The sequence below is a fragment of the Mobula hypostoma genome, chromosome 7 (genome assembly GCF_963921235.1).
Source record: "Mobula hypostoma chromosome 7, sMobHyp1.1, whole genome shotgun sequence".
NCBI classification, from domain to species: Eukaryota; Metazoa; Chordata; class Chondrichthyes; order Myliobatiformes; family Myliobatidae; genus Mobula; species Mobula hypostoma.
Window position 1 is genome coordinate 42,688,434 of NC_086103.1, and position 23,042 is coordinate 42,711,475.

Sequence of the window (23,042 nt, forward strand, 5' to 3'; positions counted from 1 at the left end):
CAATGAATTTCTCTGCTGCTTTATGATCAGCAGATGATTTACCACCACAAATATTTAAAAATGTAATGCTGTGCCTTTTCTTAAATTTCCTGCTACCAGCCAGCCTCACAATTACCTTCAATTTTCAGTTCATTTAATAGAACTTTCCATGTTTCATGATCAGCATAACCAACATATGTTTACTCCAATGCTGACAAATCCACAATCAAGATCTCAATTTTTCACTTTGTGCAGTGATTTTCTATTTTTCATATTGTTCATGATATATGTGAGCTCACTTCTCTGAACTGTCTGTTTGTGGTGTGCAAAGACCTCGGAACCTTCTCAGTACCTTGTGGAATTTTCCATTTGTGATGGCATGCTAGTACTTTAAGAAAAACTCAACCTGTACATCTGATAGTTTATGACAACTGGCAATATGAAAAACATGGTACAATAGCGTAGTGGTGAGTACAACACTTTACAGTACCAGCGACCTGGGTTCAATTCCTGCTGCTGTATGTATGTTCAGCCCACGATCGCGTGGGTTTCCTCCGGGTGCTCCGGTTTCCTCCTACATTCTAAAGACATACTGGTTGGTAGGTTAATTGGTCGTTGTAAACTGTCCTGTGATTAGACTAGGGTTAAACCAAGAGATTGCTCAAAGGGCTGGAAGGATCTATTCTGCGACGTATCTCAATCAATAAATAAATAAATAAAAACAAGACACACCTTGAACCAGAAATTAATCAATTTATTACAAATGTCCAGGATAGGGAAAGTTGCATAAACAGGGGGAAAAAAACAGGCAACTTTAAAAAAACTGGTTTATAATGGAGCTGGAATTATATTGTTACCTTTCCCATAGGCCAAATAAACACGGTTATCCAATAATAACTAATTTGCAAACTAAACAATTTATGCTGCATAGCAAGAAATTTTGGACTGGGATATTTCCTTGAAAACAATTATTATAGAGCTTGCATAACATATTTTGAAACTCCTTCCACCCCAGGATTAAATTCTGACTCCTGAAGGAGAACAAAAGCATTTTGGTCCAGAGGGTGCACGAATTGCATGACAGAATTTTGAATATGAATTAAGAATGGAATTTGTTTTTTCAGCATTGCACTCTACTCTCTATTTACATCTTCTTGACGAAATACTTTCTGGGTCCTGACATCCCATCTCACAAAAACATCATTCTTCCACACATTATGGTGAAACTGCATTACAAAGACAAAACTTCTTCATACGATTATGCCAATCAGCAAAATCTGTTGTCAAAAATGATTTCCAACCTGAATTAGCATTTTCAGCCTCTGAATTGGGCAGCAAAAAAGCAGTAATTTAGGAATGTGCTTCAACTACTCCCCAAATCTTGGAATCAGAAGAGTCATAATTACTTTGGTGGCAGGAAGCCAAAGTCTTTAAACCATTTGAATGCCAGGGATTTGTATCTGCTTCTGTTTGAATTCAGAATATGGAGCCACATTCCATTCACAAAATTCCTTAGAAAACAGAGATGAGAGCAAAAACTCCATACAATAAAGCACAAGGATATGCTACCAGTAATTGCTGCCCCTCCATTGCCAAGGCAGAGATAAAGATTTTAGATGCTGACAAACTGCACCAGCCGATAATGACAGCAGCAATGATTATGCCCATCATACCCCTAAAGGAGAAAGAAAACATCAATATTAGGATTTGATACTATATTTTTAAGTAAATGCTTTCTGATTTGGGCAAGGGTCTTATTAAGAACACTAAATATATATTTCTATCCAATATGTTAAGTGTAGTAGAAGTGAACAACTTGGACAATTCAACTCAGGTATGTTATGCAGTGTAGTCTAAACCCAGAAGGGGGCAGTACAATTATGCTATGGAGAGAAGAGATTCTTTTCATTTAGACTACAATAAAAATCAAGACTTCAAGAGATGAGCTAACAGGTATAATACAACTTCTTAAAAAAATCAAAATAATGACAATAAAATCTTAGCCACCAAAATGCTGATATATAAAATGCTTCATGCACCTGTTGTGCTTTAACCAGGATACACAAACACAAGGCTGACTCTCATATCAATTCATTAATTACAATTTATGATTATGTAATTAAAACCTTTAATCTGTTGGGTACAAATTTGCTACTATCAGATTAACCATTCTTTATACGCATTACTTGATTTACTTTTGCAGCAGTTAATTAAATATAATGTGCTGTATATAATAGCAGTCCATTCTATACCACCTCTTTTGTGCCACTGAAGACACTTGGAACACTAGAAAATTGCACACGACTAGTCAGCCAGTTTGGTTCACAGATATTAAGAGCCTTACCAAACAATAGCTGTACAATTAGGAGTTGTGAATTATCTAATCCTCTTGCCTCTGGTCTCAATCTCTCTACTGTGCTACTGTACTGTAAGAGCTGGCTCAATGAATTTTATGCACCTGCTATCTAGATGTCTACTCTACACATCTACACAACTAAGGCAACCATGATCCACTATGCAAGGCTGAAGGCCAAGTGTGCATGGTTAGACTTTTCTTTTGGTGCACAATATCACACAAAACATTTTTTTGAGGTGTAAGCCACATATTAAATAAATAGTCAGGGCTTCCTAACTTTACAGTGTTAATCTGTGTTTAATTTCCTACACCTGTTGCAATGCCAGACATAAACTATAAACAGAAGTAAAACTCCAGTATTTAAATCTGTTCTACAATTTCCTTATTGCATCTTTTATCTTCTTCATGAGTACTTAAATATCCCAAAGTACCACCTAAGCCAAGTCATTCTGAATATTTTAATTCACCCACAATAACAATCGAAATTTGTGTAAGATATCATGGTGTGTTTCTATAAAGGTTCTCCCACTTTCATAGCCCACTCAATCTGGAATATCCACAGTTGCTAACACTATGCAAGTAAACAGCTTTAACATATAGTAATGCAAATACAGAAGTATTTACTAGTCTGGCTCACGTAAGGCAGTCATGTTTTGTATTTAACAAATATGTAATATTAAATTTACAAAAGGATATTATACAGTGATGCTAGAAAGTTTGTGAATCATGTAGGATTTTCTCTATTTCTGCATAAATATTACCCAAAATGTGATCAGATCTTCACACAAGTCCTAAAATTAGATAAAGAGAACTCAATGAAATAAATAACACAAAAATATACTTGTTCATTTATTTATTTAGAAAAACAATCCAATATTAAATGTATTTATTGGAAAAAGTATGTGAACCTCTGGGGTAATGCCTTCTACGAAAGCTATTTGGAGTCAGGTGTTCCAATCAAGGAGATGAGATTGGAGGTGTGGAGGCAGAGCTGCCCTGCCCGATAAAAAAGAGACAAAAAGTCAGGTTACTGATAGAACCTGCTCTTCTCAAGAAAGATCCTTTATGTGCACCATGCCTTGATCAAAACAACTTTCAGAGGACCTTAGAAAGAATTGTAGAGATGCATAAAGCTGGAAAAGGCTACAAGAGCATTGCTAAAGATCTGAGTGTTATCAGTTTTGAGAGAATTTGTCCACAAATGGAGAGTACTGTTGCTACTCTCCTTAGGAGTGGGCATCCTGTAAAGATCACACCAGAGAACAAAATACAATGCTGAAGGAGGTGAAAAAGAACCCAAGGGTAACAGCGACATTCCTGCAGAAATCTCTAGAACTTGCTAAAATCTCTTTTCATGTGCCCACTATAAGAAACACACTGAATAAGAATGGTGCTAAAAGAAGGATGGACAGCATGGACACCACAGCTCTCTGAAAAAAAATTGTTGCACGTCTCAAATTTTTAAAAGACCACACAGATGTTCTACAATGCTTCTGAGACAATGTTTTGCGGACAAATGAGACAGAAGTTGAACTTTCTGGCAGAAATGTACATTGCTATGTTTGGAGGAACAAGAGCATTGCACACCAACACCAAAACCTCATCCCAACTGTGAAGCATGGTGGAAGGAGCAGCATGGTTTGGAGTTGCTTTGCTGCCTCAGGACCTGGACAGCCTGCAATTGTTGAGGGAACAATGAATTCAAAATTGTATCAAGACATTTTACAGGAAAATGTCCGAGTATCGGTCCATAACCTGAAGCTTAATGGAAGTTGGATAATGAAACAAGACAATGATCCAAAAGACAAGAATAAATCAACAAAATGGTTTAAAAAGAAGAAAGTTCGTGTTTTGGAATGGCTGAGTCAAAGTCCTGATTTTAGTCCTGTAGAAATGTTGTGGAAGGACCTGAAGCAGGCAGTTCATGCAAGGAAGCCCACTAACATCCCAGGGCAGAAGCAGTTTTGTAAGGAGGAATGGCCTAAGATTCCTCCAAGCCGACGTGCAGGACTGATCAACAGTTAGCAGAAACATTTGGTTGAAGTTATTGCTGTATAACAGGGTCACACCAGTTACTGAAAGTAAATGCTCACATGCTTTTTCCAACAAATACATGTAATATTGGATCACTTTTCTCAATAAATAAATGAACAAGGATAATGTTTTTGTGTTATTTATTTAATTGGATTCTCTTTATCTAGTCTTAGGAATTGCATGAAGATCTGATCACATTTTAGGTCATGTTTATGCAGAAATAGAGAAAAATTTACAGGGTTCACAAACTTTCTAGCACGACTGTAAATAATAAAACAAACATATCAGTAATCATGAGAAAACTGATGTAGAACTTGCACAATAATGTTTTTCAAAATAATTCAATAATTTAAGCTGGTACCAAAATCAATTGAACACTTTATATAGACAGGTTCTATTAAAATGTCTACACTTAAATCAGAATGGTACTTACTGCAAGGAGAAAACTGCAGCAAAGCTTGACAGGATAATCATTGGAAGAAGACAGTATCCAAGGACACTGGCTACACAGCCAAAGGAGACACCGGTCATACTCATCAAGTTCAAAAGACAGTACATACCAAGGCACCCAATGGCACTGATACCATACACATAACCAAACTGGATTTTTCCAACCTAGGATGAAAAAGCAAAAGATTTTCCAGGTATAGAAATATATTTGATAACTACCACACCACACAGAAAATTGCTATGTGATTTTGATATAACATAAACATTTTCAAGAACAGTGGTAAAATACTGCAACATCCTGTACAAAACATATGAAAAATCAGTATTTCAAAATTTCACAAATTTGTATTTTCTGAGGATATTTTAGTCTTAATGCTGCCATGTCTCATCTAAGTACAAAAAGATTGCAGCAAATCCAGACCATTTATCAAAGTGCATGAATTTCTAGTGCACTATCTTGTAAAATTTGCTGAAAATAATTTTATAGTAAATTACACTTCCTGCACAATGTAGGTTCAAACATGGTTCAGCAGTATTTTCTATTCCATTTGTAATGTGTCTGAAGTTTGATATTATTCCTATACATAACTGCATCATACTATAAGTAAATTAATACCAAAGAACTGACATTGACAGATACTCATTTTAAGCATAGCAAACAGTAACACTTTATTACCTTGAAAGCTTAAGACATGCATAAAATTATTAGTAACATCAAAAAGCCATGAATAAACTCTTCTCAGGCTTTTAGCCAGGTACAGGTATCGATTATAACTGACGTTTCAATGGTAAACTCTGCCATCTTCTTCAGGGATAATATCTGGGCATGTCTAGTCTGGTGGTACCCCTTTGTTCCGTCCCTCCTGATTGGTTAGTCCTCATCCAATCAGGTTTCCATTCTCCCACCTTGTTTACAATCGAGGAGGAACCCATCGGTACTGCCCCTCTTCCCTATGGGTCCATGACTTCTGGAAGGATCACCAGGATCCCGAAGAAATATCAGATTAATACTATCCACAAACCAATAAGGAAGTTCAAGTCACAGCTTATGTAGGTCAAAGATGACTTGGGACTCATGTCAGCTGGCAATTACAGGATTCCCTGTGAATGTGGTGTGGCGTATATTAGCCAGACAGTACACATGCTGGAAACGTGCATCAAGGAGTACAGGAGGTACATCTGGTGACAGAAGCCTTTGAAATAAAACCAGAGGAAAAGAATGTTAACAAAGATGAAGGTCTCACTCTAAATAAGAACTGGAATTCACTTGTAAACAAGGTAGGAGATGACGACTAACCAATCAGGAGAGACAGATGAAAGGGGTATAAATGTTATCGGACTAGACATGCCTAGACGTCATCCCTGAAGAAGATGACAGAGTTTGTCATTGAAATGTCAGTTATAATTGACACCTGTACCTGGCTGAAAGCCCGAGAAGAGTTTATTTTTCATATGCGCCAGGAAAGCACCAGATCCTTTATCAAAAAGCCGCTTCTGCTCTCCAATTCAAAAGATTGGATGCCTTGTCTTGGGGCTGGAGGCCTGCCTGTGTTTGTGAGTGGGTGGATAGGAGGGTGGGAAAGGGGCTTGTTTTGTTGTCGTTATTAATGTTTATTTTGTTCTGCTGAACATTGTAGGCATGTTATACTGGTGCTAGAATATGTGGCTGCTTCCAGCATATTGTTGAGCGAATTAATTGTTAATGCAAATGATGCATTTCACTGTATGTTTCAATAAATAAATCTGAATAAATCTGTACTTCAAATGAGGCACCTTCATTTTTTTTATTAGCTTTGTAAAAACTATTTCTATCAATGCAGCAATATAAACAGTACCCTTAATTAACTTGTACTTTTAACATAACACGGCATTTCATAGCACAACACAGGAATGAAATCAAGCAAAATTTTCAACTATACTACTAAACAGGAAAAGGTGATTGAGAAACTCATACAAAATGATCATACTTTATGGAGACAGAAGCAGGGTTAAAGAAAAGAATTATAAAATATTGTCCCTATACAGCAAATGATTCAGAAGAGCAATAAATATAAAACTTATAATAAATTTGGTAGATGCATAAAAGCATGCCAATTGTAAAGCGTAAAAAGAGACTAGAAGGGAGAGGACCAAGGCCATGGAAGGATTTGAAAATACAAGATGAGATTATTAAAATCAATGCACTGTAAATGAGGTATTAAACACAAAATAATCTGCAGATGCTGTGATCAAAGCAACACTTTCAGTACACTGGATGAACTCAGCAGGTCGGGCGCATCAGTCAGAAACGATGAGTCGACGTTTCGGGCTAGAACCCTTCGTCAGGACTGAAGAATGAAAGATGGGGAAGGATTTGAAGAATGTTTGTAGCTTCAGTTGAAAGACCAGTAATTTGAAAGACAAAGGGGTGGGGGAGGGGAAGCATTAACGTCATAGCCCTGAAAACAATGGGTGGTAGAAGAAGGAGGCGGAACAATGAGGGAGCTGGGGGAGGGGGTAGAGTGAAATAGGGATAGAGGAAGGGAGGGGGAGGGAATCACCAGAAGTTGGAGAATTCTATGTTCATACCCAGGGGCTGGAGACTACCTAGACGGTATATGAGGTGTTGCTCTTCCAACCTGAGTTTAGCCTCATCATGGCAGTAGAGGAGGCCATGTATGGACATATCTGAATGGGAATGGGAAGCAGAGTTGAAGTGGGTGGCTACCGGGAGATCCTGTCTGTTGTGGCGGACAGAGTGGAGGTGCTCGATGAAGCGGTCCCCCAACCTGTGTCGGGTTTCACCGATGTAGAGGCCGCCGCACCGGGAGCAATAGATGACCCCAACAGACTCACAAGTGAAGTGTTGTCTCACCTGGAAGGACAGTTTGGAGCCCTGAATGGTTGCAAGAGGTGAGGTGTCGGGACAGGTGTAGCACTTACGCTTACAGGGATAAGTGCCGGGTGGGAGATCAGTGGGGATGGATGTGTGGATAAGGGAGTCGCAGAGGGACCGATCCCTGCGGAAAGTGGAGCGGGGTGGAGAGGACCTTCAACAGGACTCCACCACTAAGCACATCTTTCCCTCTCCACCCCTCTCCGCTTTCCGCAAGGATCGGTCCCTCCGCGACTCCCTTATCCACACGTCCATCCCCACTGATCTCCCACCCGGCACTTATCCCTGTAAGCGTAAGTGCTACACCTGTCCCTACACCTCATCTCTTGCAACCATTCAGGGCCCCAAACAGTCCTTCCAGGTGAGACAACACTTCACTTGTGAGTCTGTTGGGGTCATCTATTGCATCCGGTGCTCCCGGTGCGGCCTCCTCTACATCAGTGAAACCCGACGCAGATTGGGGGACCGCTTCATCGAGCACCTCCACTCCGTCCGCCACAACAGACAGGATCTCCCGGTAGTCACCCAGTTCAACTCTGCTTCCCATTCCCATTCAGATATGTCCATATATGGCCTCCTCTACTGCCATGATGAGGCTAAACTCAGGTTGGAGGAGCAACACCTCATATATCATCTAGGTAGTCTCCAGCCCCTTAGTATGAACACAGAATTCTCCAACTTCCGGTAATTCCCTCCCCCTCCATTCCTCTATCCCTATTTCACTCCACCCCTTCCCCCAGCTCCCTCATGGTTCCGCCTCCTTCTTCTACCTACCACCCATTGTTTTCAGGGCTATGATGTCAATACTTCCCCTCCCCCACCCCTTTGTCTTTCAAATTACTGGTCTTTCAACTGAAGCTACAAGCATTCTTCAAATCCTTCCCCATCTTCCATTCTTCAGTCCTGACGAAGGATTCCGGCCCGAAATGTCAACTCATCGTTTCTGACTGATGCTGCCCGATCTGCTGAGTTCATCCAGTGTACTGAAAATGAGGTATTAAGTTATGTCAAGCAACTAGATAAATTAGACAGTGGGACCTTGAATATGTGGCCAAATTTTGGACTTTCAAGTTTGTGAAAGATGAGTTTCCACTGGTGTAGCATTAAAAGGGGGATCTTGAGGCAACAATGCATTGGTATGTTTTTGGCAGCAGGGAGACAAGAACAGAGATGAAGCATTTCATGGGATTTATATCAGCTGGCACAGTTGGCCATGAAGGAATTAAAAATCCTACAAAACAGCTAACTGTATGAGTTAAGGACAGTGGAAGCAAATAAAACAAATGTCTTTGCTGCTGTTGCCACATGGTGGAAGAAATGCAGACAACAATTTTGTGACCACTACTTCGTGAATGGTTTCCCAAACTAATTCTTGCTAGATTCAAGCATTTGAAAATGGACATAATGGAGACCCTACTGATAATCTGCAGTGCTGAGCAGTCTGTGATCTGAAGTAACCTGAACCCAGTTTCTGGCATGGATTGGCTGTAAGGGGTTTAAAAAGGCCTAACTTGAGAAAAGCAAGGGAATGACATCAGAGACTATCCTTACTTAGGCGAAGAGCAATGAGATAATGCTACCTGTAGCCTTGGGCCAGAGCCAATGGCACAGGTTTGCCAGATAAGCCAGAAACAATGGAATCAAAGTTAAATGGCACAGACTGATAGAATAATGAAGAATTTTGGATGTAAAGCAATGACAACACTGCAGACTACCCATCACATGAAAAACCTCCACGACTGGGGCAGGGGGAAGAAGCAGCAGCCAACAGACAATCCTTATCGTGGTGTTATAAAAAGCACCAAGGGTCTGGGTGAGCACTGATACAAAAGGAACAACAGCATTTATGAAACTAAGTTTATATGTATATTTGTATTGGCACAATAAATTATGTTTTAAATTAAGATTCCTAAGGTTATTTATCTAAGATAAAGGTCAACATACAAAGATGACATGGACAACATCAGAATATGGGCACATCAAATAGGTTGTGAAAAGTATCGTTCAGCTTTATTCTGAGGACAGAGAAATAGTAACAGACTGGTCCACAGTTTAGAGTAGTGGGTCAAGCCTGAAAGGCTGTGTTCACACATCTAAATGTAGTCAATTTTTCTTTATCAAATGGTGGATGGCAGACAACCAACATTTCATATATTCAGAAACCAAACCAAGACGACGTTAAATTGATATATCAGAAAAATATTGGATGTTACATACCAATAGTAATGTGGCTCCAAATGCTAAACAGAATACCATGGGTCCAGCCAGATCAGTCTCATTCATAATGGTTCCGTCTGCTGCTTTGAGTGGATGGAGAACAGTTAGTGTCTTCTGCCAGATGTGATCGAAGTTAATACCCAGTTCTAAAAAGTTACAGAAAAATTAAAGAGAATTAAAAATATTGTTACTAATCAGCAATATTTCATAATACAGTTAACAAATAAATTGATTATTCCTTCTAAAACAGTCATCATCATCATCAGGTGCAGTGCCCAGTTTGAGCTTTGACTGCCATGGTCCACACACTCCTGTTTCAGGTCAAGTGGATCAATTCATTGGTATTCATTTCCAGTTCTCTGGCTGCTGTCTCCATCATCATTCGTCTTTGTCTTCCTCTTGCTTGCTTCCCTTCAATCTTACCTATAATTACCGTGCATTCTAACTCCTCTTTCCTAATTGCATGTCCAATGAAGTTACGTCGTCTTTTCATGATCTCATACATTATTTCTCTTTTTGTATTTGCTCTGTTCATGACATCCTTGTTAGATATTCGTTTCATCCATGATATTCTTTGCATCTTCCTCAAAAACCATATCTCTGCTGCTTCAATTCGTTTCCTCATGTTACTAGATATTGTCCAACATTCTGAGCCATGTAACATAACTGGATAAACGTAACATTTCAGTACTCTGAGGCGGGATGTCATGCCTAGTTTATTATTAGTCAGTATATTCTTCATTCTCGTAAAGGTGTCTTTTGTCATCCCTATTCTTCTTTTGATGTCCATGTTGCACCTGCCATCTGATGTCACCCAGCTTCCCAAGTAGCAAAAGTTCTGTACTTGTTTTATGTCTTTCCCATTTATTCTCAGCCTGCAGATAGGATTCTCCTTCTTTTTGGATATCACCATACATTCTGTCTTTTTGCAATTGATAGATAGACCCATTTTTGCACTTTCTTCAACAATTATATCAATTAAGTTTTGTAGTTCTTCCTCCGTACTTGCAATTAACACTGTGTCATCTGCATATCTGAAATTATTGATGTTTTCACCGCCAACTTTGATTCCCAAGATGTCGCTTATTTTTTGTAATATTGTTTCACTGTACACATTAAATAAATCAGGGGAGAAAACACACCCTTGTCCAATGCCTCTTGATTTTCGTAAACTGACTCACTTCTCCATCTATTCTTAAAGCGGCAGTTTGTTCCCAGTACAGATTTCTGATTAGGCGGAGGTCTTTTGAATCTAGAGCTAGAGTTTCCTGTAATATTTCAAATAACTTATTGTGCTTCACTTTATCAAATGCTTTTGTGTAGTCGATAAAACAAACAAATCTTTTTGTACTTGAATAACTCTATCCTTAACATCAATATTGCGTTTCTTGTACCTTTGTCTTTCACAAAACCACATTGTTCTCTGCCTTTTTCAGCTTGTATCTTACTTTTAGCTCTTGTCATCAAAATTCTTAGAAGTATCTTGGTCACATGACTCATTAAACTTATGGTCCTATGTAATTGACATTCTATTGCTCCAGGTTTCTTAAGAAGAGTGGTAAATACTGATGTTTTCATCTCTTCTGGTATTATTCAAGTCTCAAATATCATTGATTAAATCAGTAAGTTTTTCAATTCCATAATCTTCAAGGGCGAGAATTTGTTCTATTACTAATTCATCCGGACCTGCTGCCTTTCCTTTCTTCATCTTATTTATTGCATTATGAACTTCAGATTTTAAAATACTTGGACCTTCAATGTTTTTCTTAATTTCTGGTTTTTCGCCTCGATCGTCTTCGAACAATTCCTGAATATACTCAGTCCATCTGTTCATAATATCATCTTTTTCTATGATAATGGTACCGTCCTTTGCTTTCAAACATCCACCTGAAGAACAGAAGAGCTTTTTACCAGTGATATTCTTGATGGGTCGATGTAACTTTTTTGGATCAGTAATAGAGATTCTTTCTATTTGCTCACATTCCTGGATTAACCATTCTTCTTTGGCTTTTTGACATAAGCTTTTAACTTTTTTAACCGAAGGACTTATATTCTATAGGATTTGCTTTCTTCCATCTCTTTTCTTCCAGTAGATTTTTGATTTCATCTGTCATCCATTTATTCTTTGTGCTTTTTTCTCTTTTATGAATCACTGACTTTGCTGATTCTACCAAGGCATCCTTTAGAGTTAAATTTCATTTCTACACGATTGCTATCACCTTCAACAGATTCTATTTCTAGACTTTGAAATCTATTCCTTACTTCAATTGTAAATTTTTGTCTGAAGTTTTCTTCTTTAATTAATTGCAAGTAGTCAAGGGATTGTTCAGGTTTTTGCTTCTTTAGTTTTTTAAGTTTTACTTTTACATGACATACTACTGGGTTATGGTCACTATTACGGTCTGTACCTGGATATGTTTTGCATTGAGTCACCGAGTTTCTAAATCTTTGGTTTATAGTAATAGTGAATTTGATTTCTAGTGTTATCACCTGGACTTTTCCAGGTCCACAAGCATCTTGGATGGTTTTTAAAGTAGGTATTCATAATGACCTGATCATTCATCTTGCACCATTCTACCCATTTCTCACCTCTTTCACTTCTTTCCCCTAGTCCAAATTTTCCTATGGTATTTCCATCAGCACTTTGTCCTACTTTAGCATTTAGATCTCCCATGACAATAACAATATCTTGAGAATTTGCATCCAGTCTTTGCTTGTTCAAGCTCTTCATAGGATTTATCTATATCCTCATTTGTTCCATCTGTTGTTGGTGCATATACCTGTATAATTGCTACATCAAATGGTTGTCCTCAGAATCTAACAAGGAGCACTCTTTCTGATATTGCCCAATGTCCTAAAACACTTCTTGCCATAAGAATTCCTACTCCATTAGTATGGGATGTTCCACAAGAATACATTAGTGTTTTATTTCTATTGTGATATGTTTCAGCATCTATGCAATGAACTTCGCTAATTCCCATGATGTTAATCTTTAGTCTTCCCATTTCATTTATCACATTGTCCAATCTTCCTGCTTGATGTAGGGTTCTTACATTCCAAGTGGCAATAATTTTCTTTTGTGTTACTTGAATGTTATGAGCAGTAGCTTGATGACGGTTGGGGATCCCCTGTTGCCCAGAATCAACCTTACCAGGCAAAGCATCTTCAGAATTGTCTTGAAGATCCTCTTGACGCAGATGTTGTGTGATACATTTTGTGATTTTGACCATGGTTTTCTTAGCAAATAGATTCTAGGAAACCTAGTATCTAACAACAGTGGTTTGCTATTGCCTTCCGTTAGGTGAACTAAAGAAATCGCCATTTCTCTTCCCAAATGTTCATCCGCCTGTACTATAGCCGTTGTCATTTGAGGTCCTAGCTCATCCACCTTCTCCGTCATAAGTTCAGTTACTGAACCTGTCGGGTCTGCCGTTGGCCTTCACTCGTATCCTGAGCAGGGACCCTTGCAGGTGCTACCGTTCCGGGTCAGAGCGGTCCTGAGAACAATAAATGACTAAGGGGTATCTCCACTTTCCCCAAAACTCTGTAAGTCCCCAATCAGAGCCTCATCACCAGTTGTAGTTTAGAGTCATACTCAGGACTGTCTAAAACAGTACACATATTATAAAAGGAATTTCTGAATGAAAATATTTCATGTTTTGTTTTGGAAATTATGTCTGTAAAGTTACAATTCAATATGGAATTTACACAATTTATGTCCAGATATTTTTCCTGAAGCTTATAAAGAATTAAATAGACCTGATTTCAAATGGTAATGTTAATGGCCTTGTTATTACATTACTAGCCCACAAAATCTGGAAGGCAACGGATTTGATTCCTGGCTCTGGTACATAACTGTTCTGACTCAGTGTGTTACTTAGGTTCTGAAACTCAACTCATCCAGATACCACTGAACACACGCTACAATGATACCCGGTCTGTGACAAACACTAACGGATGTAATTCCTTTCTTAGCTGTTAAAGGATGACAGGATGGGCAATGGCAAAAACATAGATTTCTCCATCTCTAAAAATCAAAAGTGGGTAAATAAGGAAATATGCATGATTTTCAGGAATCATTTAATTGATATTACACTATTCAGCACAAAAAAATGCATCAACAGGGCAACAATTTTCTTTTCATTCCCTTAAGGTTCATTGCTCTTGGGATTTAATTGAGATAACATCTTAAGTTAAAGCTATACAAAGTTTCAGAAGTACAAGTACATACATATTTTAAACAGATTGGAATCTTAACCTCAGTATTCTATGCAGACCACCTGTGGCAGTTGAAAATAATAACACCCACTAAGTGCAAAGCACATTTTTACCTTCCAATAATGGAGCCTCATCTTCAAAACTGTTACTATATACGGACTGTGAGGAGCTTGGGGTGAAGGTTGGCGTTGGCTGGTAGATCTGTCCTGTGTATGGTTGTTGTGGTCCTGTTGGATGAAAATACCCAGCTTGCTGTGTATGACCATCATAGTGCCTATATGCAAAAAATAATGAAACATTATACTTCTTGGTCCTTCTTTTCAGTTTCTGTCTAATGTATTTATCAGCATACGACTGCACGACAAAACTTTATTCCTTATTAAACATTTGGGGCCCTGTACCCCCTCCCCAACTCCAGCAGTTTCCCACCTTGTGCTCAAGTAAACTTTTTTAATCTTCATATCTTGCGAAGTTCAGTGCGGATTGCTACTGGGAATTAAAGACTGGGCTCGAGGACTCAAGGACCCAGCGGAAAATCCTGGCAATTCCAGACAATGTTTCTCACCCTCTGCATGCCACCTCAGCTGAACAGAAAAGCACTTTTAGTAATAGACTAAGACAGCTGTGCTGCTCCAAAGAGTGCTATATGAGGTCATTCTTACTCTCGGCCATCAGGCTCTATAATGAGTCAACCTATAGTCGGGGAAGTGATGACCCCCTCCTGTTAGACTGGTTGTGGTAACTTATTTTTGATTCTTTCTACTTCTCCTCTAGTCATAGTTATAGTCATAGTCATACTTTATTGATCCCGGGGGAAATTGGTTTTCATTACTATTTAATTATCTAAGGTGCAACTGTAATAGAACCATAAATAATTAAATAGTAATATGTAAATTATACCAGGAAATAAGTCCAGGACCAGCCTATTGGCTCAGGGTGTCTGACCCTCCAAGGGAGGAGTTTGATGGCCACAGGCAGGAATGTCTTCCTATGACGCTCTGTGCTGCATGTCGGTGGAATGTTTAATATTTATATCTGTGCACTTGTAATGCTACTGTGATCAATAAAGTATCTACCCATCTAGAGAAGCTAGTATCATTCTCCTTTAAAAATTGCCATGTGGGAAGATTTGATGGAAGTGCATAAAAATCATGAAACGTTTTGAAAGTTAATAATAAAAAATTATTTCTGGTGGAAAAATGGGTCAATAACATGAAAACAAGAATTTAAATTAATTACCAATTAAGAGATGATATATGGAAATTTAAGACACCAAATTGCTTTGATTAGATTGCACTGGTGGAAACCTATCCAATAATAACCTTCCAATGGGAGTTCGATATGCTCTTCAATGGAAGAACAGAGAAGTGAGACTAAAGGAATGGATCTACCAACCTTGAGCAGTGTCCTTCCACACTACATCGTGCTATCGTGTCTAAATATATTTAAGACAAGGTTGAATAGATTTTTGCATAGTAAGGGAATTGAGGATTATGGGGAAAAGGCAAGGAGATGGAGATGAGTCATGACCAGATCAGCCAAGGTCTTATTGAGTGGCAGAGCAGGCTTGATGGGCCAGATGGCCTACTCCTGCTCCTATTTCTTACATTCTTATTGTTTTCAGAATCATACATCTCATTTCCACAATAAGATTACTTTTGACTGTTTCTGTTATTTCAGTACCTCACTACTTTTTTCCACTAGGCAGAGCCAATTTAAAAGTCACCCGTCCCTTTGATTTTTGCAATAGATCTTCAGAAATTAGAAAATAAAACTGCGAGCATCAGAGTCAAGAATATAGTAAAATATAATGTGACTGAAACAAAAATAGTCATGGGGCATATCTTACAATTAACACAGTGGATGATAAAGCAGCCCATGACGCCTATACCAGATTTAAAAAGTTATTCTCAAAATTATTTAAGATATCGGAACAGGAATAAGTCATATGACCCACCAGCTCACTCTGCCATTGAATATCACAGTTGACCTGCTCCTGGCCTTCAATTCTCATTTCCTTTCTGAAGTTCATAATCATTGACTACTTAACAGTACAAAAATCTAGCTCAGCCTCAGTTATTGACTCAGTCTAAACAGCATTTTGGGAGAGAATTCCAAAGGTTCAATATAACTCAAGAAAAAAACATCCTGTCTTAAATGGGAAAGCTCCCGTTCTCAGACTTTGCCCGCTTTGTTCTATATTCCCCACGGAGGCAAAACAACTCCACAGCATCTACCTTGTCAAGCTGTTTGAGAATTTACAAACTGATCACCTCTTATTCTTCTGAACTTCAGAATACACAGGCCTAACTACACAGCTTTGCAAGATAATCCTCCTCTTTCCAAAAATCAACCAAGTCAACCTTCTTTATCCCTCCTACAATTGAGACAAAAACTATCATAATATTCTAGGTGTGGTTTCACCAATTGTATAGCTGCAGCAAAATTTCCCTATTTCTAATCTCCAGCCTTCTTTCAATGTTCTTTTTACCTTCCTAACCTTCAGCCTATCTCTATGTTAGTTTCTTTCACAAACAGGGCAATGATATTTTCAGTTTTCCCATCTACTGAGATTTTTCCACAATCAAGGGAATGTTGGAAGATCACAACCAATGGACCCATTATTTCTGCAGCAATTTAGTTTAAGAAGCTGATGGACTTGTAAAATCAACTTGCTGATACTTTACCCTCAATTGATGGTAGTTTTTCTTTCCCCTTCCCTATTTTTTCCTAACATTGATATTAAAAAAAGTTAAGTTTTCAAACTAATGCTGCCACATAGACATTACAAAACATTCATGCTGTTCCTCTTCAATGAAATATCTCAGCTGTACAACTTAGACTACTAGTAGCAAATAACTTCGATGTGAATTTCCCTTCAGCAATCTAATCACAATAACTTATACAGCCATGAATATTACAAAAGCATATTGTAAATCAATAAAAAACATCTAATGACCTTTAGCGATCCTGTCATATATGAGTGTTGAGCTGCCTGTCAATCCATACACTTACTCACCTGTTCTGATAGGGGTCCCCTGCAGCACTGTAATCATACGTTTGCCCTTGGTCATCAATGCTATAACTTGACTGGAAGAAATCTGTGTTGAAATTATTAAACTCAGCCATTGTATATATTTACTGTAAAAAAAAAAGAAAACAAAATCTTAAAATATCCTACAGTTCCACAATATCTCTCAAGAACTTCTCAATTGTGAATAAAAACAATAAAAGAATATTTTGATAATTTAAAACAAAGAAATATCTTCTCCTGAATGATTAAAGTGATTAAAAACCTTGCAAAACTACATGAACTTATAAAACAGGATTCAACAGTGCTGGTTTAGTTAATAAATTGGAGATGAGTTAGCGAATTTTTTTTTTTAAATTTCAGGTGTCTGGAATATTACTGGCAAAGGACAGCATCTATTGCCCATCCCGTATCCACTTGACATGATGGTAAACTGACTTCCTGAAATGCGACAGTCCTTCTAGTGAAGGTTCCTACAGTGCTGTGGAGTAAACATCCCAGGGCATGGGCCGAGCAACAATGAAGTTCACAGGATTCGCACCACCCTGATTTTAAAAATACATCACCTGTACTTGGAGAGGAACTTGCAGGTGACAGTACTACTACTGTCAGACAACTACTGCCTTTATCCCTGGTCTTGATAGCAGTATATCTTTGAAAGATGCTGTCAGGGTGGCTGGGGTGAACTTTTGCGATGCATTTTGTAGATGTAAACAGTCAAGCCCCTTTGCAATGGTGAGAAGGGATGAGTGCTTAAGAATGGTGAATGGGGTAGCCCACATCAAGCAGGTTGCTTTGGCCTGGATGGAGTCAAGCATTTACGTATTTTTGGAGCTGCGTCACCAGGAAAAAAAAAAGAGTACTCTGCAACATTCCTAACTTGTACTTTGTTCTTTCATTCTTCAGTATGTCAGAACATAAGTCACTGACTACAATATACTGACCCACTGACCTAATTCTGTACTGACAGTATCTGTGCCCAGTTTAGTTTGTGGTCAAAGATGGCCTTCAAGATATTGATAGCTGATTCCATGATAGTAATAATACAAAATGTTAAGGGTAGATGGCTTAGCCTCTCTGTAGTGAGATGATAAAAAACTGGCACAAACAATACCTACCACTTACCAGCCCATGTTTAAATTTGTATAGGCCTTGCTGCATGTAAGTATGGCCTGTTTCATTGGCTGAGAAGTTGAGAGTGGAACTAATCATTTGTGTCATCAATATATCTTCCCACCTATGATCTTATGATTGAGTGAAAAGAATTGCAAAGCAACTGAGGATAGTCAGGCAGAGAACAATGTCTGATGAAACCCAACAATGGTATCACAGGGATTAACCTGCAACAACTAAAATCATCTTCCTTCCTGCAAGCGGTAATGAAATTACCGGAATGCTTTCCTTGCACAGCTCTAGCACACTGCCCCACTTTCTACACTATGTGGCTAAAAGCAGCTCAAACACCTTCTATAAATTTGCCAATGACACCAATGTTGATGGCAAAGCTGAGACAGATTGAGTGGTGTTGCTATATCAACCTTATACTCACAGTCAGTAAGCCCAAGGAACTGATTGTGAACTTGAGGAAAAAGTAGTCAGGAGAACTCCAAGAGGTCAGCAGTAGAAATGGTGAGCAGCTTTAAGTTCCTAGGCATTACATCTCAAGAGGATCTGTCCTGGGCCAAACACATCGATACAATCACAACGATGACATACCAGCAGCTCCACTTCATTAGGAGTTTGAGGATATTTGTATGTCACCAAAGACTCTTGCATATTTCAATATACCGTTGAGGAGCAATTTTGACTGGTTACATCACAGCCTGATACAGAACCTCTAATGTACAGGATCGCAAGAAGCTGCAGAGTGTTCTGGACATTGTGGGCAAAACCCTCCCCCACAAGAAGGCAGCATCCATTATTAAGGACCCTCAATATCAAGGATATCTCCCTTCTCTTTATTATCAAACAGGAGGAACAGGAGTTTGAAGACCATAAGACATAGGAGCAGAATTAAGCCATTCAGCCCATCGAGTCTGCTCCATCATTCCTTAGTGCACATGCGCCGGTCGTGCATGCAGCCTGGTACAGCCGTTCCAATCTATTCTTACTTTCTTCTTCTTACTTTTTAATTTACGTTATTTTTTGTATTTTTTTTCTCACGGTAACACGTCAAAGCTGCACCCTCTCTAGCATGCTGGTAGAGAGAGTTTTATTTGGGTTTTCTTTAGCGCTGGAAATGGTTACATCCCGACACGCGGGACAGAAGCAAGGTCGCATTGTGTACTCCACGGAACAGCAAATACTGGCCAGTTTAGCGAACAAAGCGGCGGACTCCCCTGCTGAAATCCGGAGGAAAACACACAGAGGATGCAGGGGGGGAATCACAAAGCCGAGGAAAGAGGACCGGGTCGAGACAACAGAGACTTTTGGAGAATAGGAGTTCAGTGGGTAATACCGTTGGGGCTGACCGGAAGTGCACTGAGAGCGGTAAGCGTAAAGGAGTTCGGTGCTTACTGATCTGGTTAACAACGGATGGTGCAATCCGGGGCATATTACGATCAAGGAATTTGTTTGCAGACTGGATATTGAACTTTTTACTGTTGGACTTTGGCCACATTCCACCGTGATACAACACTTGGCGGCACGGGAGGTCGTTCCTGCCTGTGGCCATCGAACGTGCAGCTCCTCCCGTGGAGGGTCAGACACCCTGAGCCAATAGACTTATTTTCCTGGACTGGACTTATTTTCCACCTGGCATAGTTTGCATTTTGTTGTTTGATTGTTGGGGGTTTTGTATTCCTATACTTACGCTCTATTCTTGGTTGGTGCGGCTGTAACAAAACCAAATTTCCCTCGGGATTAATAAAGTATATCTATCTATCTATCATGGCCGATCCTGGATCCCACTCAACCCCATACACCTGCCTTCTTGCCAATATCCTTTGATGCCCTGACTGATCAGGAAACTATCAACTTCCGCCTTAAATATACCCATGGACTTGGCCTCCCCCGCAGTCTGTGGCCAAATATTCTACTCTAGCTTAAAAAAAATCCTCCATACCTTTGTTCTAAAAGACATACGCTCAACAATTTAGAAACATCTTTGCCTCCATCAGACTTCTGAACGGTCCATGAACTAATGCACACTATTGCAATATTGATGTAATTTATAGATGCCTGTGTATTTGCACTGTACTGCTGTCACAAAATAAATTTATGTGATACATCAATTGTAAGTATGATTCCCATTAATGTGTGTTTAATAGGACTCCCCAATGCCATGCTAGGTCAAATGATGCCTCAAAATCATGGTTAGTTAAGTTCAACTTTTTATTTCACATTAGGGCCAAGTGATCCTAGCAGAATCCAAACGAGCCATCAGCGAGCAAGTAACTGGTGTGTAGGTGCCACTTGCTATGAATTGTCCATTCTTTTGCTGATAGTTGGATGGTATTTAGCTAGACTGGATTTGTCCTGCCATTTGTGAATAGCATTTGCCTGGGCAACTTTACACATTGTCAGGTAGATGCCAGTACTGTAATTTTTCTGGAGCAACAGCTAGCTTTGGGATTCAAATAACTATGGGCTGAGGGGCCTGTTTATGCTGTAGTACCATACAACTATAGATGGGATGTTGTCTGGTCACAAAGCCTTTGCTGCATCTAATGTTTTCACTAAATTGGTTAGAGACCAACTTCAGATGCTGCTTTTCTCAGGAGAAAGCCAAGATGGATAATTTCTTCTAAGCTTCAGGCAGAACATGGTTGAGAATACTTCAAGCACAATACACAAAATGCTGGAGAAACTCAGCAGCATCTACAGAAAAAAGTACAGTCGAGACCAGGACTCTGCCCGAAACGTCAACTGTACATAGATAACAACAGGAATTCTGCAGATGCTGGAAATTCAAGCAACACACATCAAAGTTGCTGGTGAACGCAGCAGGCCAGGCAGCATCTCTAGGAAGAGGTACAGTCGAATTTCAGGCCGAGACCCTTCATCAGGACTTCAGTTAGTCCTGATGAAGGATCTCGGCCTGAAACGTCGACTGTACCTCTTCCTCGAGATGCTGCCTGGCCTGCTGCGTTCACCAGCAACTTTGATGTGTGTTGCTTAACTGTACATAGATGTTGCCTGGCCTGCTGAGTTCTTCCAACATTTTGTGTGTATTGTTTGGATTTTCCGCATCTGCAGATTCTCTCATTTGTGAATACTTCAACTTCATTTTTAACATTCACATATTGTAGTACACCATCGAAGAAGGGGACCTTCTGTCGCCATCTTCTATCTGTAAACTATTATGACCACACCCTACGTACATCACGCCCAACAGTTAAGTTTAATTTCGAGTTCAATGTACATCTGAAAATAAAATTGAGGAAAACTTCCAGAAATAAACAGTATGGCATAGAATACAATAAAATTACAGTATATCATGTTCACTTTACAAACGAAGACAACACATTACGCAATTATCCTATACACGAACATTTTTTAAACCATCTGTAGCATAGCCTGGCTGAAACCTGAGAAACATGACATATTTACAAATGCAGTCAGTACTTGCATTATATTGGCAGTCTTGCAAATCTAAGCATATCAAACTTGCAAACAAGAATGTGCAGAGTAAAAGATATAGTGAACATTGCAAGGACTTGAGGTGTCCACATACAGGAGATCAGTTGAAGAGGGGGTAGAAGAGAAGAGTTGTGAGTGGTGGGGTAGGGAGAAGGTGCTGGAGGGGAAAGAAGGGGGTAGGAAGGGAGATAAGGGGGAGAAGAGAAATAAGAGAGGAGGAGAGAAGGGGGGGGAAGGGAGGCCACGCCAGCTGGGCTTCCATTAAAACCAGCTACGTGGACCCCAAAGGCCTATTTCAGTGCCAGCCACCAATGACAGAAAGGTGACAGAAACAACAGAGCAGTCGCCTCGGCCACCGAGGTCCAGCAGGCCAGACACCGGTTCCTACTGCAGAGAGGGATCTCCTACCTGGGTTCAGGTTCGGGCTCAGGCTCCGGCCGCTCCGGACCCCCAAACCGACACAAAGCGTCGGAGCTGACAGGAAGCCGACCGAACGCTGCCACCAAGGCTACACATCACTTCCGTGTACACGCGCCTGCGCACAGGAGGTGGCAGCTCCGCCCAAGGACTTTAGCTTCGAGCAGCGTGTTGCGAAGTAACGGGGTGGCTGAAGTTTGGGAGGCGGGGGCGGGGAGATATGGGGGAAAGAAACTTTTGGCCTCAAGTGGATTTGACTTCCAGGTTCAAATATCCTCCCGGCACACAGTAAAAGAGTGGGCGGCCCAGAGCGCTGAGGTGCCGACAGGAGGAAGGACTCTGTGGGCGTGGTGGGAATGATGTGGCCTCGCCTGGCCGGAGGGTCGTGGGGAGGGGGGCAGTTATGGAGTATTTTACTGAAAATACCCAGTTGACGCCTGTTTCCAGATATGCTATTTTCCTACTGAGTGTTGCGTCCAAACAGTCTGGCAGAATGTTTCATCGCCAGACTTTACTAACCAGCACCCAGAATCAGGTTCATTATCATTGACATATGTCGTGAAATGTGTTGTTTTGTGGCAACAGTACGGTGTAAGACATTAGAATTACTATCTAATTATAAAATCTAAATAACAAAAGACTAATCATGAGTTCGTGTACATGGAAGGGGTTCAGAAATCTTGGTGGAGGGGAAGTTTTTCAGGCAGCTGTACCTCCTCCCTATGGTAGTAACGTGAAGATGACATGGCGAGACAGTCTTAACTCTGACGATATTGACGTTTCGCTGGCGGTGAGAGTGGCCCCAATGTCGGATCCTTCCTTTCAGGTGGGACTGTCACTGGCGGTGAGAGGGCCCCCACTGTTGGATGTTATTTATGCAGTCG

At 39.8% G+C, this 23,042-nt stretch overlaps 1 protein-coding gene across 2 annotated transcripts; it reads right to left on the bottom strand.

Moving 5' to 3' along the window:
• Window positions 1-718: 718 nt before the first annotated feature.
• yipf5 (Yip1 domain family, member 5) lies at window positions 719-22,295 on the bottom strand. Of its 2 annotated transcripts, none has more exons than XM_063052690.1 (6): window positions 22,150-22,295; window positions 17,149-17,270; window positions 14,243-14,356; window positions 9,912-10,057; window positions 4,803-4,984; window positions 719-1,654 (listed from the first exon to the last, which is right to left on the bottom strand). In XM_063052690.1, the coding sequence occupies exons 2-6, from the start codon at window positions 17,201-17,203 to the stop codon at window positions 1,492-1,494; spliced, it is 660 nt and encodes a 219-aa protein (XP_062908760.1). In that variant the 5' UTR covers window positions 17,204-17,270; window positions 22,150-22,295; the 3' UTR covers window positions 719-1,491. The 2 variants fall into 2 exon arrangements, with proteins under 2 accessions (XP_062908760.1, XP_062908759.1); XM_063052689.1 differs by having other exon boundaries at window positions 14,243-14,403.
• Window positions 22,296-23,042: the final 747 nt, after the last annotated feature.

Excerpts from the sequence above, each read along its gene's own strand:
- yipf5 (XM_063052689.1), bottom strand. The coding sequence starts at position 17,258 with ATGGCTGAGTTTAATAATTTCAACACAGATTTCTTCCAGTCAAGTTAT. Across the intron at positions 14,404-17,148 it reads GGGGACCCCTATCAGAACAG|GCACTATGATGGTCATACAC; the intron begins GTGAGTAAGTGT and ends TTTTGCATATAG. Across the intron at positions 1,655-4,802 it reads GCTGCAGTTTTCTCCTTGCA|GGGTATGATGGGCATAATCA; the intron begins GTAAGTACCATT and ends TTTCTCCTTTAG.